General features: G+C 43.5%; 1 protein-coding gene across 1 annotated transcript in view; it reads left to right on the forward strand.

Moving 5' to 3' along the window:
• The window catches only part of Metap1 (methionyl aminopeptidase 1), a 31557-nt gene extending 19071 nt beyond the window's left edge, over nt 1-12486 (forward strand). Inside the window, exons 8-11 of the mRNA XM_021157789.3 lie at nt 2486-2617; nt 5082-5225; nt 9003-9068; nt 10927-12486. Coding sequence (XP_021013448.1) covers nt 2486-2617; nt 5082-5225; nt 9003-9068; nt 10927-11090 — 506 coding nt within the window. The 3' untranslated portion in view covers nt 11091-12486. The remainder of the gene's footprint in view (nt 1-2485; nt 2618-5081; nt 5226-9002; nt 9069-10926) is intronic.
• Nucleotides 12487-15273: the final 2787 nt, after the last annotated feature.

The raw sequence follows: 15273 nt of genomic DNA on the forward strand, positions 1-15273 counted from the left end.
TCAGGAGAGATTTTGGGGAGCCCCTTAGTTGTAATTCATAAAGACCTTAAGTAAAGGGAAAAACTCCTGCAGCAGTGCCTTTTAAAAATGGAGTGGCTTTGGCCTCCTGTCCTCTGCTGTCCTGGAAACACTGCCTGTGTAGAGGAGCCACAGTAGCAGTCCCTTTGGGATTGAGTGTGTCAGGGAAGGACTCTCCCCTAGAGAAAAGTGATACACAGTCCTACTCAGCAGGGAAGCTCACAGCTACAGTAACAGCTAGCTTGAGCAGGGGTGTGCTCTGCTGCAGAGGTTATGGGAGTAACCGTCACCTTGACTTGATTTAAGAAACTCATGGATGATACTGTTACGGGGTCAAAAAGCCATGGCTGCCCAAGTCAGGCCACTGGGGAGAACCTGATACTCCCATTCTGCTAAAGGGACAGTAAGTAACAAATGGTACTGTAGGTTCTTATCTTTCCACCACAGATTAGTACAGCTCTCAGCTCTCATCAGGGACGCTTTTTGTAGTAGGTGGGGATTAATGTAGAGACTCATAACTAGCCAACGTGCAGAGAAATATGAGATGGGGTGCTTAGCTTTAAATGGGATATCTATATCACACCACCATCCCCTCACCCCACCCTTGCCTGCGCTTATGGATCATTTCAGAAGAGAGGGCAGAAAGCTCCTGAGAGTCAGAGGTTGTAGACTTCTGCAGTGAAACAGCTTTGACTGGATGTGACAGGGACATGAATTCATAGCACCCGTGTCCATACAAACCTTTACAAAATCAAGTCAGCCAAAATTCCAGCAATGGGGCGAGGGCAGGGCTCAGGACAGTCCACCTTAGCTGAGGAGCATCCCTGGCTTCTGAGGGAGGGAGAGGCAGGAATGTGGTCCTCGAGATGCTCTTCATACTCCAGGAGACGGTCGGTCCTTCACCATGCACGTACAGGGCACTAAGAGGACTGACTCTGTGTAAAACCAGCACAGCATTGGGAAGGAATAGAGCACCGGTTTAATCACAACACATTATATTCATGTGTGAAATTATCAAACAATTAAAAAAAAAGGTAGGCTTCCCCCCAGATGTAGTTGTATGCATATGGTGTATAATGTATATATGTATATAATCCAACTTATATGTTGAAATGTTTCTAATGTAAAACTTGCATGCATATGACTATATTCTTGTATGTATTCACCTGTACGTACGTAATGTGCATACCAGAGGTTAACGTTGGGTGTTTTCCTCCCACTCTCCATACATATTTTTGAGGGCGCTCTCAGTTAGCCTGGAGCTTAAGTAGATTGCTGGCCTGTGTACCCCCAGAATCCTCCTTGGGTGGTGGTCCCCTAGGGCTGGGGTCCCAGGCATGTGCTCCACACCTGGCTTTCTTTACATGGATGCTGGGGCAGGAACTCAGGGCCTCACTCTTTCTCAGAAAGCATTTTTATTATTAATGAACTAGTGTTCCTAGGATCCAAATAAGCAAAAATCCAAATGCACAGATTAGATAGATTAAATATAATACTGTCTTTATTATAGTTGTTACTGACTTATTTAGGGTTCTTGTTTATGAACATTTCATAAGTTTTTGATAACTTCCTTCCTTCCTTCCTTCCTCCCTTCCTTCCTTCCTTCCTTCCTTCCGTCTCACTGGACTTGAACTCAAAGAGATCCTGGTGACTCCGCATCCCCAGTATGGGATTAAAGGCATGCACAGCATATGGCATATTGCAGGGATGAATCGTCTACTCTGCAGTGTTCCATGTTGCCTGGATTTTGTAATGTAAAGATACTTATTTAGTGTGTTCTCTAGATAGATATGTAGTTTATTGTAGTCACACAATGGTATCTTTATTTTAAGCCTGGGATGAAGATGGATGAATACTTACAGATGGATGGAAGACAAATAGGTTTTTTTTTAATTTTTAATTTATTTATTTTATGTATATGAGTACACTGTAGCTGTCTTCAGACACACCAGAAGAAGGACATGGGGTCCCATTACAGATGGTTTTGAGCCACCATGTGGTTCCTGGGAATTGAACTCAGAACCTCTGGAAGAGCAGTCAGTGCTCTTAACTGCTGAGCCATCTCTCCAGCCCCAGGGTTTTTAAAAATAAACTAGAACAAGGTAAACTTTGCTCTTGTGTCCCAGGTGGAGGAAGAGCGAGCTGAAGATAAGTGGAAATGTTTTCTGTTTCAGAGCTTAGTGGACTCATTGGTTCAGTGTCACTAACCGGGTTATTTCTTTGCACAGCTGTCTTGTGTATAATAGTCTCTGCCTCAGAGGACTTCATGGCTAGCCTCCAGCCCTGGTCTGCCCTGTGTGGCAGGACCATGTTCCTGCTCTCTACAGTTAGTTCAGCTGAGTCTCCCTGTCACTGATGAGGTTGAGACTGCAGATGGCACTGTGTTCATTCGGTTGCATGAGGATGTCATGCTTGACTTTAAGATGTAAGTGGACATGGGCTTCATCTCTGCCTTTTCTTCCTCCAGTGGACATCACTCTTTATCGAAATGGTTACCATGGGGATCTAAATGAGACCTTTTTCGTTGGCGATGTGGATGAAGGAGCACGGAAACTTGTTCAGACTACATATGAATGCCTGATGCAAGCCATCGATGCAGGTCAGCCCCAGCTGCGGCACCACTGCGCTCAGTGCACCACGGTCTACCAGTGTTCAGTGTTCAGTGCAACTTTGAGTTGACTTTTAGATTCTTTTCACTTTCATTGTTCTCATAGGAAAAACAGGATAAGGATTTGGGAGGATGAGGATGGAGCCGTCTTTATGCTTGCCTCTCCTGTTGCTTTTCATAGCTCGTTTACTGCAGTATCCTTAGTACTTTTAGGGTCTTCTCTCTTTTTACTCTTCTTTAAACTGAATACAGGTAGTGTCTATGTTTAGTTAGGGTTAGAATCTTAACGTTCAATCTCTCTCTTTCCTTTTTTTTTTTAATTTCATGTGCACTGGTATTTTAACCTGCATGTGTATGTGTGAGGGTGTTGATTCTCTAGAACTGGAGTTACACTTGTGAGTTGCCACATGGGAGCTGGGAATCAAACCTGGGTCTTCTGGAAGAGTAAGTAGCCAGCGCTCTTCATCACCAAGCCTTCTCTCCAGCTCCTGCTCGATACCTCTGGCTTTCCTATTTTTCCACTAATACCTTCCAGATTAGCCTATTTACCTGCATATATATGTATGTATATGTTTGTGTGTGCATATATATATATATATATATATATATATATATAGTTGTACCTCCTTTAAAACACTTTTAAAATTAGATCTATGTATGTGTGCACATGGGCATATAAGCCTCTATATGCCTGTGGGCATCAGAAGACAACATGTGGGTTCCTTCCTGTCATTTGGGCAGTGTGGGTGGAGCGTGGCGGCACGCGTTCCTTTCCTGTGGAGAGTATCTGCAGGGCCTGTGCACACTGGGCAGCACTTCACCTCGGCTCCTCAGTGCTGTGCCTTTTTTACCACATTCTCTTAGTTTATAGGTATCAGGATTGTCTAGTGTTATTCTGGACACTGGTGGTCTCCTGCTACTCCAGTAGTGCATATAAGTGCATTTTTCTAGGATCTTTCTCAGGCTGTGTTCTATAAATGCTTGTCCTGGCCTTTTTCTGTTGTTTTTGGGGATGGCAGAACAGGAAAAGCTTGTGGAGACTACTGATAAAAGGATAATTTGGGAGCAATTTTCCAGAAAGTTCCACAGCCTTTGAAATTTTATCTTCGTTGTGTTATCCTTCTTACCACACACTCTATCCAGGCGACTCTGACCTGTCATCAGCAGAGTATTGAATCGAGTGGGGTTCTTTGACAAAGGCATGGGTACGCCCAATACCACTGATCTGCTTTGATTGTGTTCAGTGTACTAATTGAGATACAAGAAATGATGAAGCTTTTACTGAGTCACATAAAGGCTACATGGGTTAAGATAAAAATTGTAAGTATTAGTGTGGGGGCATTTCCTCCCCACAAGTCTAGTAACTGTTGATTACTTAAAAACTTCAGAATTTTAGGTGAGAAGAACTTTAATATTTTCATTTTGAGAACTTCAGTTTTCCACTATTTTTAAGGTTTTTAACCAAATAATTTGTTCATAAATGTTGACTAAAATATGCCTGTGGCTGGTTCCTCAGACATTTAGTTATATTATTAATTATATGGGGAAGACTTGTATCCTTTAGGGAAGCTTTACTGAAACCTCTGGATGAGGTAGCTTAGTAAACTGAAGAAGGGAGCTCTCTCTGTGTCTGCTTGCTCTCACCTAGCTAGTAAGCCACTCCTTCACTGGTGTTAGAGTCCTACTACAATACTCTTTGGAGTTCTAGTATGCACTGAAAACCAGCTGAGACATCCCGTCATTCTTGGACCTTTTTTTTTTTTTTAAAGATTTATTTATTTATTATATGTAAGTACACTGTAGCTGTCTTCAGACACACCAGAAGAGGGAGTCAGATCTTGTTACGGATGGTTGTGAGCCACCATGTGGTTGCTGGGATTTGAACTCAGGACCTTTGGAAGAGTAGTCGGGTGCTCTTACCTGCTGAGCCATCTCACCAGCCCCATTCTTGGATCTTTTGTTGGTAGACATTCATAATTGGACTAGCTGAACTACAGCCTGTTAACTGTTTTAATAAGTCCCTATCTTTGTCTGTGTCTGTCTGTGTGTCTGCGGCTGCGGCTGTGTCTGCGTCTGTGTGTCTGTGTATCTGTGTCTGTGTCTGTGTGTAAGTTCTGTTCCTCTAGAGGATCCTGGCTATATGCCCTTTGTGAAAAAGGATTTTTAAAAAATTGTGTTTTCCATTCAATTGTTTAGTGTTTGTTCTTAGAGAAAACAAAAGGTGTTTTTCCTTGACCCTTTGGTGTTCTCCTTTTTTGCGTTAAGGATATATTCCTGTGAAGGATATATTCCTGATTTTGAGTCAGCTTTGTCATTTACTGGCCATCTGGATTTCCCTGGGCCTTCATTGTAGATTGAGGCATGAAGGAATACTTTCACCAAGATCCTTGCCACAAGGAAACCAACTGTTTTGTTAAGTCTGCCCTTCCTCACAGGTATTTCCTCTTTCTTTCAGTGAAGCCTGGTGTTCGATACAGAGAACTGGGAAACATCATTCAGAAACACGCCCAAGCAAATGGATTCTCAGTTGTTCGAAGCTATTGTGGGCATGGGATCCACAAACTTTTCCATACAGCCCCCAATGTACCGCACTATGCCAGTGAGTGCTCTCCAAATACTTGCTTATTTCTATTTATGAACATTACTCAAGTCAGGGTCTTCGGCATGGTATTCACGGAAGTAATGATAAGCTGTGAGTGTCCCTTCCCCTCTGATGTTACTGTATAAACACAGGTCAAGCTGAAGTCTTTCTCACATGACAGTCTAAAGTAGGTGGCCTTCAACTCATCTCTTGAGGTCACCCTGGAGTTGTCTCTTAGTCAACAGGTAGTATGTCAGGAGGGGAGGTGCTTAGAGTTTTCGTCAGCCGTCTCGGGACTGGCATAAACCACCTGTGTTTGTTTCTATTTGCAGGACTTCAGTGCTTAATCGTATCTGACTGCAAGGGAAGTAAACAGGAAGGGTAATCTAGTTGAGGACTTTTGGGGACGTGTAAATTGATTTTGGCAGCCAGTACACAGTCTTCCTATATGTTTTCTGATTTCTTTGGTGAAATAGTTCATCTTACTGGTTTGCTGGGAGTTGTTATTATTTATTGGTTTAATAAAGGAGAACCAGGTACTTATTTCAAGTTGAAAGTGGTAGAAGAAAACCACAGGAAGTCTGAGACGTTGTGTTCCAGCCGTTTGCAGGAGTGTGTCTGTCATCAGTGTTGTATGTGTGTGTGCATTTACACACATTCCTCCTCCTCTGTGCCTCAGAACTTGGAGGCAAACACCCAGGATATCCTTGTGCTAAGTTTAGGTAAGTCGCCTCTGTAGTCTGTGAGTTGGCGGAGGTTGCTTTGAGGCCAGGAACAGGTAGCATGAGGAAGATACCCAGAGAGGAAGCTTTAAAGCTGCTCTAACCACAGCAACTGTGACTGTTCACATGGGCTCTGAGGAAGCTAGGGAAAGAGAAACAAAGGCAGAGAGGGACTAATTGGGAAGCAGAAGAGAAAGTCTAGTGGGCTGAGTCTGATCACGGTGCATCGTATAGAGGTGTGGTACTGTTGTAAGGTAAAATAGGAAAAGTGTACACACACAGATACACACACAAATACACACACACAGACACAGACACACACACACACACACAGACACACACAGACACACACAGACACACACAGACACAAGTAAATGCCATGGAGTTGGTGATTTGGGAAGACTGAGTTGGCAAAGGTGTCTAGGTTGTCTTATGGAAACTATTCAGTGGAACTGCTCTCAAGGGCAGTGATGCTGTGGCCAGCTGTGTCCTAGGTGCATGACTATGGAGAAGTAAACTGAGGGGAAGCCCCTGGCAGAAGCTGGAGTGCTGCTGTGGTACAGCGTGTGGGGTGTGGGTGTCAGTCGGCACTCACTTGTTAACCACATCATTGCAGGAACGTTGGAAACAATAGCAACTGTGTATGTAAAACCCTGAAGTAGCCTGAGTGCCTGTCCATTCTCAGGGCTGAGGTGCTGCTCTCATCAGGAGCGCTGTGTGAGAGACTGCAGAGAGAATGAAGTCTTTCTAAGTGCAGAGACAACAAACTGGTTGAAGTATGGGTTAGTAAGGCTGAAGACAGTGACATTTGTGGGAGCGGGCGGGCGAGTCGGTAGTGGTGGTGCAGCACAGACACCTGTTTCCTATTAACACGTTTACTTAGTGAACGGAAGAAACCGGCCTGGAGGCATGGTCAGTGGCTGCTCTTCCAGAGGGCCCAAGTGGGTCTCGGGATTTGATGCCTTCTTCTGGCCTCCACAAACACTGGACACATACATGCTACACAAACATGTAGGCAAAATGCCCATATACATAAAATAGAAATAAAATTATAAGAAAAAAATTTTTAAAAGGAAATGGAAGCAGGAAGCAGTATATTATCTCTCTCGTTTGGTGAATTTCCAAGTCACCAGGGTAGAAATGGTGGTGCCTGCACCTTCATTTGCATGTGCTCTGAGACTGCTGTAGACATTACACGCTGCTGTAAGTTTTTTTGTTTTTGTTTTGTTTTGTTTTGTTTTTTAAAGACAAGGGTCTTTCTGTGTAGCCCTGGCTGTCCTGGAACTCACTAGACCAGGCTGGCCTTCAACTTTCGGAGATCCTCCTCCCTGGCCTCCCAAGTCTGCAATTAAAGATGTGAGCCACTGTTCCCTGGCTCAAGTTTTTAAAATTGACCTGTTGATCTGAGGCAACCCTTCAGATAACCTGTGTTTGTTAAGTGAGTTGTTAACAGAACTGAAACTTTGATTCAGTATTCTATGACATGAATAGTAGAAGTTAGACTGTTTAAACACAGTGGGAGTGGTAGAAGCAGGCTGGAGCGTAGAGTTTGTACATTAGCTGTGTCCTAGAGCAGGTAGCCTGGGGTGCAAGTACCCTAATACTGTAGCTGTGCTAAAGGAATCACTGGGGTTTAATCCTGGAACCTTTGGAACCCATTATATTTCATATATCCTAATATTTAAAAGTTAGATAAGTTATTGAGGTCCCTAATGCCCACTGTTTTAGTTTTGAATTTTGCAGAAAGTCCATCTCTGTTGCTATGGTAGCATCAGACAGCTCAGATGTAGATACCTTCTTCACATTTTGTCTTTGATAGACCGACTCCTTGTAAATCAGAAGTCTCAGGCCATTTTGAGAGAAAGTTCATATTATTATAGAAAAATCTGATTTTTAAATTATAAATTATAAAATATATTGAAAATTATAAACTAAATTATAAAAAATAATTCTTATAGTTTTTAATTGATTTATGCTTCCAGGGGTTGGCTCATGAGTTTAAGAACAGGATTTGGAGTTTTCAGTGAGTGTACTTTTGAAAGCGCAAGGCAGTGGGGACAGTGTGGCCAGCTCTCCACCAGGAAAGGGCCAGAGTGGAGGTGTGGGCGAGCTCCCATCACACGTAGACATTAACCTTTGCCCACGGAGCTGGAGTGTGCAGGTAGTGGCTGTACAGCTTGTGCCTGCTGCTGCTGCTGCAAAACCTTTAGCAGGAAGAGGCCTGTGCTTGCCCTGTGGTGGCCGCCTGCGCAAGTGTTCATGTAGCTGGTAACCAGCATCATTTTTATAAGACTTTACAAATTTAAACTTAAGCCAGTGGTCCATATTTGTCAGGGTCTTTCAAAAAGACTGTCCCTAAGTTTAAATTCTGGCCTTTGGAAATGTAGCAGGACTGGACATGTCTCACGGTTGTCCTGAAAAATATTACTTGTGAACTTGGACAAAGGCCAAAGTAAATTTAAAGTGTGAAGTGCAATTTTTTTCAGATAGAAATGTCTCCTCATTTAAACAAATTGCTTACTATGCACACTTTTATCTCCATTTTGATAAGATTGCTTACAAACCTTTGTTTCTGAAGTATGTACTGTTATACAATCATACTCCACTTTCCCAAAGAGAGAAGTTCCCAGTATATGATACATGTCACTCAAACTTCCATAAGTGGATGGGTGATGGATTTTGGGATTCTGTTTGACAATCAGTAACACGTCCAACATGCCCTCCTCCCAGTGGTGGGAATTAAGATATGCTCTGCTACACCCAGCAGTGCTTGCCTTTTCTAATCTGCATTAGCACAAAATATTGTGAATTCATGTTGATTAATGATGGTGATTGTATCTGAAGCCTATGGACATCCCTGTATTTAATTGTAGAAAGCATGGGCCGAGAGTAAACTGGCTGCAAGCAGTGGTTATGGGTGATAGCCTTTGTGCTGAGTGACAGACTGGAAGAATTGGGAGAGTAATGGAGGGAACTGCTGGATATGTTAGTCCTGTGTGACTAAACAGTGAGCTGTTTAGTTCAATGCCTGTTGGTTTTGATGTCTTTTAAGACATTTTTCTTTTAATTTCAGAAAATAAAGCAGTTGGTGTGATGAAGTCGGGTCATGTGTTTACAATTGAGCCAATGATTTGTGAAGGTGAGTATATGTGTTTCAGATACTCTATTTGTGTCTTAGGGTTTAATGGCTGTGAAGAGACCCCATGACCACAGCAACTGTTATAAGGGAAACATTTAATTGGGGCTGGCTTACAGTTTTAGAGTCTTAGTCCATTATTGACATGGCAGGGAACATGACAGACATGGTGTTAGAGAAGGAGCCGAGAGACATTCCACATTCATGCTGGCAGGCAGCAGGAAGAGAAAGACACTGGGCCTGGGTTGAACATTTGAAACCTCAGAGCCCACCCCTCGTGACACACTTCCTCCAACAAGGCCACACCCACTTCATGTACTACTCCTCGTAGTGCCATTCCCTGGGGACCAATTAGTCAAACACATGACATAGGGGCCATTCATTTTTAAACCACCAGAGTTTATAACATTTCTTTTTTCCTTTAAATTTTTATGTATCCAATTTTTGCAAGTGCACACATTGGCTATAGACGGTGGAGCATGTGTGGAGGTTGGTTCTCTTTATATCTGGTTACTCATCAGATCAGTAGTAACTGGTTCTGTTTTCTTCCTTTTGCTTCCTTCTCCCTATTGCACTCGATTGGTAATGTGTAGAGAATTGAACATCCTAAGGGTTTCTAACAAGATGATCCGTCTTACATGGTGATTCATAAACATTTATCAAATGATGAGTTGTAGTGTGAAGATCTACATTAAGCCTCTGTTGAAGTTCTTGATTGATGTAGGACGGTGAAGAGGAGACACACAGTTATACAAGTTAATTCCATTTTGGGGAAGATGTTAGAAGAGGACATCCTTGTACAGTAATTTGGCCTAGGTCACACAGTGGCTTATGTGGCAAAATTTACCAGACTGGTGAGCCATCTGGCCTTACAGTCAACACTCCAGTCTTGTAGTTTCACGCTGCATCCCAAGGAAGCACATCACAGACACTAGTCTCTGGTAGCTAGTCTCATGATCCTCTGTGATGGCACGGGCTGTAATGGTGGGCATTTATCAGATTATATCTGGGAAATACTTGTGCTAGTTCTTCACTGGGTTTAAGCAGGGCAGCATGTCGGGGCTGCTGGCCAGCGTGTCCTGAGCCCTCTGTTGAAAGCACACCCTTTCCAGGTCCTCCAGGTGTGAATAATTAGTGACCAGAGGTCAACCTCACGGTATGTTTCTCAAGAGCCCTCTACTTTGTTTTTGAAATTTGTCTCTCACTGGGACATGAGGTTTGCCAGTTAGGCTAGGCTGGCTGCCAACAAGCCCCAGGAGAGGTAGCTGTCTGACACCCCAGAGCCTCTTGGCTGCTACCATGGGTGCTGGGTATGAAACTCAGGTCCTCATGCTTTGCCAGTTGGGCTGTCTTCTCATATTTTGTTAGCCCTCAAAAACCCTGGTTTTCTTTGCCACTATTTCTTTGGTTATAAGGATTTTATAGTATAATCTGTTGTCAGCCTCTAACTGTATGCCTATTAATTATTTACAATTCAGGAGTGACACGCAATAGCAGTGCGGAAACTCATGTTCACTTTGTAAACTGGGATAGTTCAGTCCGTTATTCTGCAAAGTTGCCAGTTGTACATTTCTGCTTAGTTTTGTGGGAGGAGTTTCCATGTGTTTGCTGAAAGGAAGTCTGATACCTTTATTTTGGAAATGCCATCTTGATTTGATAGTGAGATACACATGAGGAAATTCAGACATTGTTACTTCATTAGTGCTGCAGATGGGATGAAGTTGGAAAGGCCTCAGCTAGACAGAAGTGTTAGAGGGATCTTTATGCGCATTTGACGGCTTCTTTCCTCTGGATCTGTACTTACCTAGCATCTGTCTGGAATGTGAGTGACAGAACTAAGTAATTATTTTCGCTTGTTCAGGTGGATGGCAGGATGAGACTTGGCCAGATGGCTGGACTGCAGTGACGAGGGACGGGAAGCGATCCGCTCAGTTTGAGCACACCCTGCTGGTCACGGACACTGGCTGTGAAATTCTCACCCGGAGACTCGATAGCTCTCGGCCTCATTTCATGTCCCAGTTTTAATTCTCTCAAGATGCCTAACATACGAACACCATCTCGTACTGTGCATTTTATTGAAAGTACGGAAATGAAGTTTTTTTTTTTTTTTTTAAATCACTCGTTTTGTTTTGACTGTGGATAAGAATGGACTACAGCATTTGGTGTGTGTCCTCAAGAGCTTTTGGGTCTGAAAGCTGAGAAGAATAAAGGAAACATTGCTTACTTCCTTCCACCAATGGCCTCACCCCCTCAGTTTTCTGTACTGTGTTTTCTTTGCTCCTTGAGCACTTTGACTTAATCCTGCGCTCACTGCTTTGTCACTGCCACAGACCAGCCACCAAGGGCCAGCTGCTTCCCAGCCACCAAGGGCCAGCTGCTTCCCAGCCACCAAGGGCCAGCTGCTTCCCAAGAGAAGGTTGGAGATGAGAAATCTTGAAACTTTAGCAACATGTTGCTCCAGATTTTTATTATATATTGATATATATGGAAATATATATATATGCATACATTTTAAATTCCATATACACGATTACTGAACACTATATGACCTTTGGTCTGGGTTGATTCTGCTCTCAGAAACAGATCCATAACTCGTTAGTGAGTGAGTCCTAGTTAGGACCTGGTCTCCTCTCACCCCCATGCTGTTCATTTATCTTGTATGTCTGCAGGGAAGACTCCGCGCAGTGTGGACTGTGTGTCAGCGAATGAGAGGTTGTCAGACTAAGGTCTGGTGTGTGCTGCAGGAAGTGGCCGGCTTTACAGTGCACTGCCGCTTTAGACCTTTCTTTGGTCAGATGTGAAGCCCCCTTTTTTCAGACCCTTCTGATGTGAGGCTGCACCTGTGGAGCACTCAAGAGAAGAGGCAGTTGTCCTGTGGCAGATGATGGGGGAGCTCCCCAATGTCCCCAGGTGTGCGCAGTCACGGGTGACCGTGGCTTTACCATTAGTAAACGTAGCAGAATGAGAAAGGAGCCTGTGCAGTACTGTAACACTCAGTATGCTATCAGCTGCTATCCTGTATTGCAGACACACCTCTCCTCTGTCATCAGCAATGACTGGGGTGCCTGGAATCTCTGCTCCTCCGTGGTGGTTCAAACACCAGAGGGTAAAGTTGTCACAAGAGTATCCTTGATTGCTGGGTGTCTCATGACTTTTATAAGTATAATTTGATACCACTGACACATACTTCAAGACATCTTTCCCAGAGTGCCTCAGACCTTATTGCTTTAAGAGAATGATGATAATGTTTTCATGACTTTATTTTAATGATTTAGTAAAGTGATTGAATCTGTTGTAGACTTCTGGGTGTGTGTGTGTGTTTAAAGTTTTTATCAAACTGTAATATTTGTGAATGGAATGCCTTGTAATATGAATGTTAATATAATATGTAAAGGGAGATTAAACGTTTGAATGATTATCCCACTTCTAGTTGTATTTGTTGGGATTTCAGAGGGAATTGATGGGAATGAGGCTAATGTCATAGTCTAACCTCATTGCCATTGGAGCACCTTTTCAGGTCTGTCATACCAGGATTGCATGGCGTTTAGTCCAGCAAAGTGCCAGCACCATTTGTGATGTAGCTGTATCAGGAGAGCTTTTAAGACCAAGAATGTGGCATATTTAGGGGAACATTTCATATTTTGACAGTAGAATTAGTAATGGAGGTGGGCTGGGTGTTCAGTTTATACCATCAGAAAATGAAGCTCCATGAACAACCCCTGGTGGTCAGACATGCTGGTGGGAATACTTCCCTTGGTATTTTAAAGCTCTGCGCTCTAGTCTAATCTTGAATTAATACGGGACTAAAAGTATTAGATTTAGTTTATAAAACATCTACTTTCATTCTTGTACAACCACAATAAGTCAGTGTATTAACTTACTCTTAATTAACTTTTTTTTGCCAGGGCTGAGATTGAACTGGTGGTCTTAGGTATGGTAGGCGGGTACTCTTCCCTGCTGTAACATATTCAGGTTAACTTTAAGCTGATCATTCCTTTTCTTCCTGTCCTTGCACTTCTGTAGTTATAACTTGAAAGAAGAAAAACATGTCTGCCCTTTGTATTAGTGCTTCCCTTGTTGCCATGACAACACTCAGCAAACACAACCTAAGGGGAATTGTATGTGGGCTTACAATCTGAAAGGGACACAGTGCATCTTGGAGGTAGAGTATCCACTTGCTTGCTGGTCACCGTGTGTCCCCAGGAAGTAGGAAGACGGTGCTGGTGCTTGCCTGGCTTCCTCCTTCTCCTCTTTATATTCAGTCCAGGACCTTAGTTCATAGGATGGTGCCATCTTCATTCAGCATGGGTCTCTTTCTTCACCTCAGTTAAAAACTCCAGAAACACTCCCAACACTCCATCATCAGTGTGTCTCCTAAGCGACTCAAATCCAGCCAGGTTGACAGTGAAAACAAACCATCACGTTCCTTCATTTTATAATTTTTGCTGATAAGTAGTTTAGAACCCTTACACCAACATGTATATCATGTTTTAAAGACAAGAAGGCTAGAGATTTCCTATTGCCAACTAGTGTTTTCTACATCACTTCCGGTTTGGTTAAAATGGGCAGAATCCCCTGTGAAGTGGACACACTTGGGCTATAGAGATAGCTGAGTAGCTAGTGTTTAATTGATGCACCAATCATGGGCACCAGTGTTGTGCTCCCAGTGCCTATGGAAAAGCCACATGTAATCAATCCCACACAGGCCTGTAACCCCAGCAGTGAGGGAGATTGCTGGGGCTCGCTGGCTGACAGCATAGCTAGAAAATGGGCTCCAGGCTCGGAGATGCTGCCCTGAAGGGACAAGGCGCAGAGTGGTAGAGGACATCTAGTTCTCTGGTCTCGGGGCACACACACCTCACTTAGAATGTTATTCTTGGCGGGTTTTGCCACCTTTGCTCCATGCGTTTATGTGTATACTTTTTCCTCACTTAGCCCGGGGACTGGGCCTAGGTCTTTGCACACAGTAGGTAACATGGCATTGAACTTTACCTGTTGCTACTTCAGCTTATATCTCTTTAAGGATTTCTGTGCCAAGCATGTAACTAGTTGATAGAGTGCCTGACTAGCACACGGGGCTTTGTGACTTAGCTCCCAGTAATCACCCATACTCAGACTTGGTTATAGAGACTCAGCTTCCTTTCCTGTCATGTAGCCATAGTTGTCCTTGTTTTAGAATAATTCCCCTGTCCTTAGTGTTTTAGCAAATTAAGACTTGAAAAATTGTGTCAGTTGCACATAGAAGTCTTGCACGAGGAAACAGAGAAATCTTTAACAGAGGACTTCACAGATGTTATGTTGCATCCATTATGTCCCATAGGAGCTGTCACTTGGTGTCTGTCCCTCCCTGTTTTTCCCCCTTGTGGCTTCTTTGACAAGTAGATTGGGAGGAGCTCCTTGGAGACGACATGGGTATCACATTCATGCAGTGATTTCAGCATTCTTGGATATCCCTGCCTGAATCCACTATTCCCTTGCACTTCCCTACAAGACGGTTTTCCCAACTCTAGCATTCTATTTACATTTAATGACATTTTCCAGCTCACTGCTCCACCCTTAGCAATTCCCCTCAAACCCAACTATCACTATTAGGTCATACATTTCTGTTGTTGATTTGTTTTTAGGGACAGAGTTTCACTGTGTAGCCCTAGCTATCCTGGAACTCACTCTATAGACCAGGCTCAAAGTCACTCAACTCTGCCTCCCACAACTCCCTACCCATTCGACTTTGCTTTTAAATCCAGAGTCCAATTTATGTGGCCCAACTACTCAGTGGAGGCCTGTCCTAGGATGTGCCCCCAAGTGTCCTGCCATTAAATCTGACTTCACTTGTTAGCAACTCCCAAAGGCCAGTAGCTTCCTAGCAGTGATGGGATCTGTCCTCACAGTCCTGTCTTTACACTGAGTCTGCCTGGCCTGAGCCTGTGGAGGTCTTACGCAAGTTGTCACAAATTGCTGTGAGCCCTTATGTGCAGCTTCTAGGTTTTGTCTGAAGTTTCCTTGAATCATCTCTATGACCCTTGGCTCTTAAGTCTCCCACAAAGATCTCCGAGCCTTGGAGGGGTGTGATACACGCATCTCACTTAGGGATGACCACTTGAGGGTGTTAATTACCACCTACTACAAGAAGCTTCAGTGAACAGGGTTGAGAGAAATCCGGGGCCAGCTTTTTAACTGCAAACTTTTTTCTTGAGTAATGAGGTTCTTA

The sequence above is a fragment of the Mus caroli genome, unplaced genomic scaffold (genome assembly GCF_978045245.1).
Source record: "Mus caroli unplaced genomic scaffold, Mus_caroli_1 scaffold_3, whole genome shotgun sequence".
Lineage (NCBI taxonomy): Eukaryota > Metazoa > Chordata > Mammalia > Rodentia > Muridae > Mus > Mus caroli.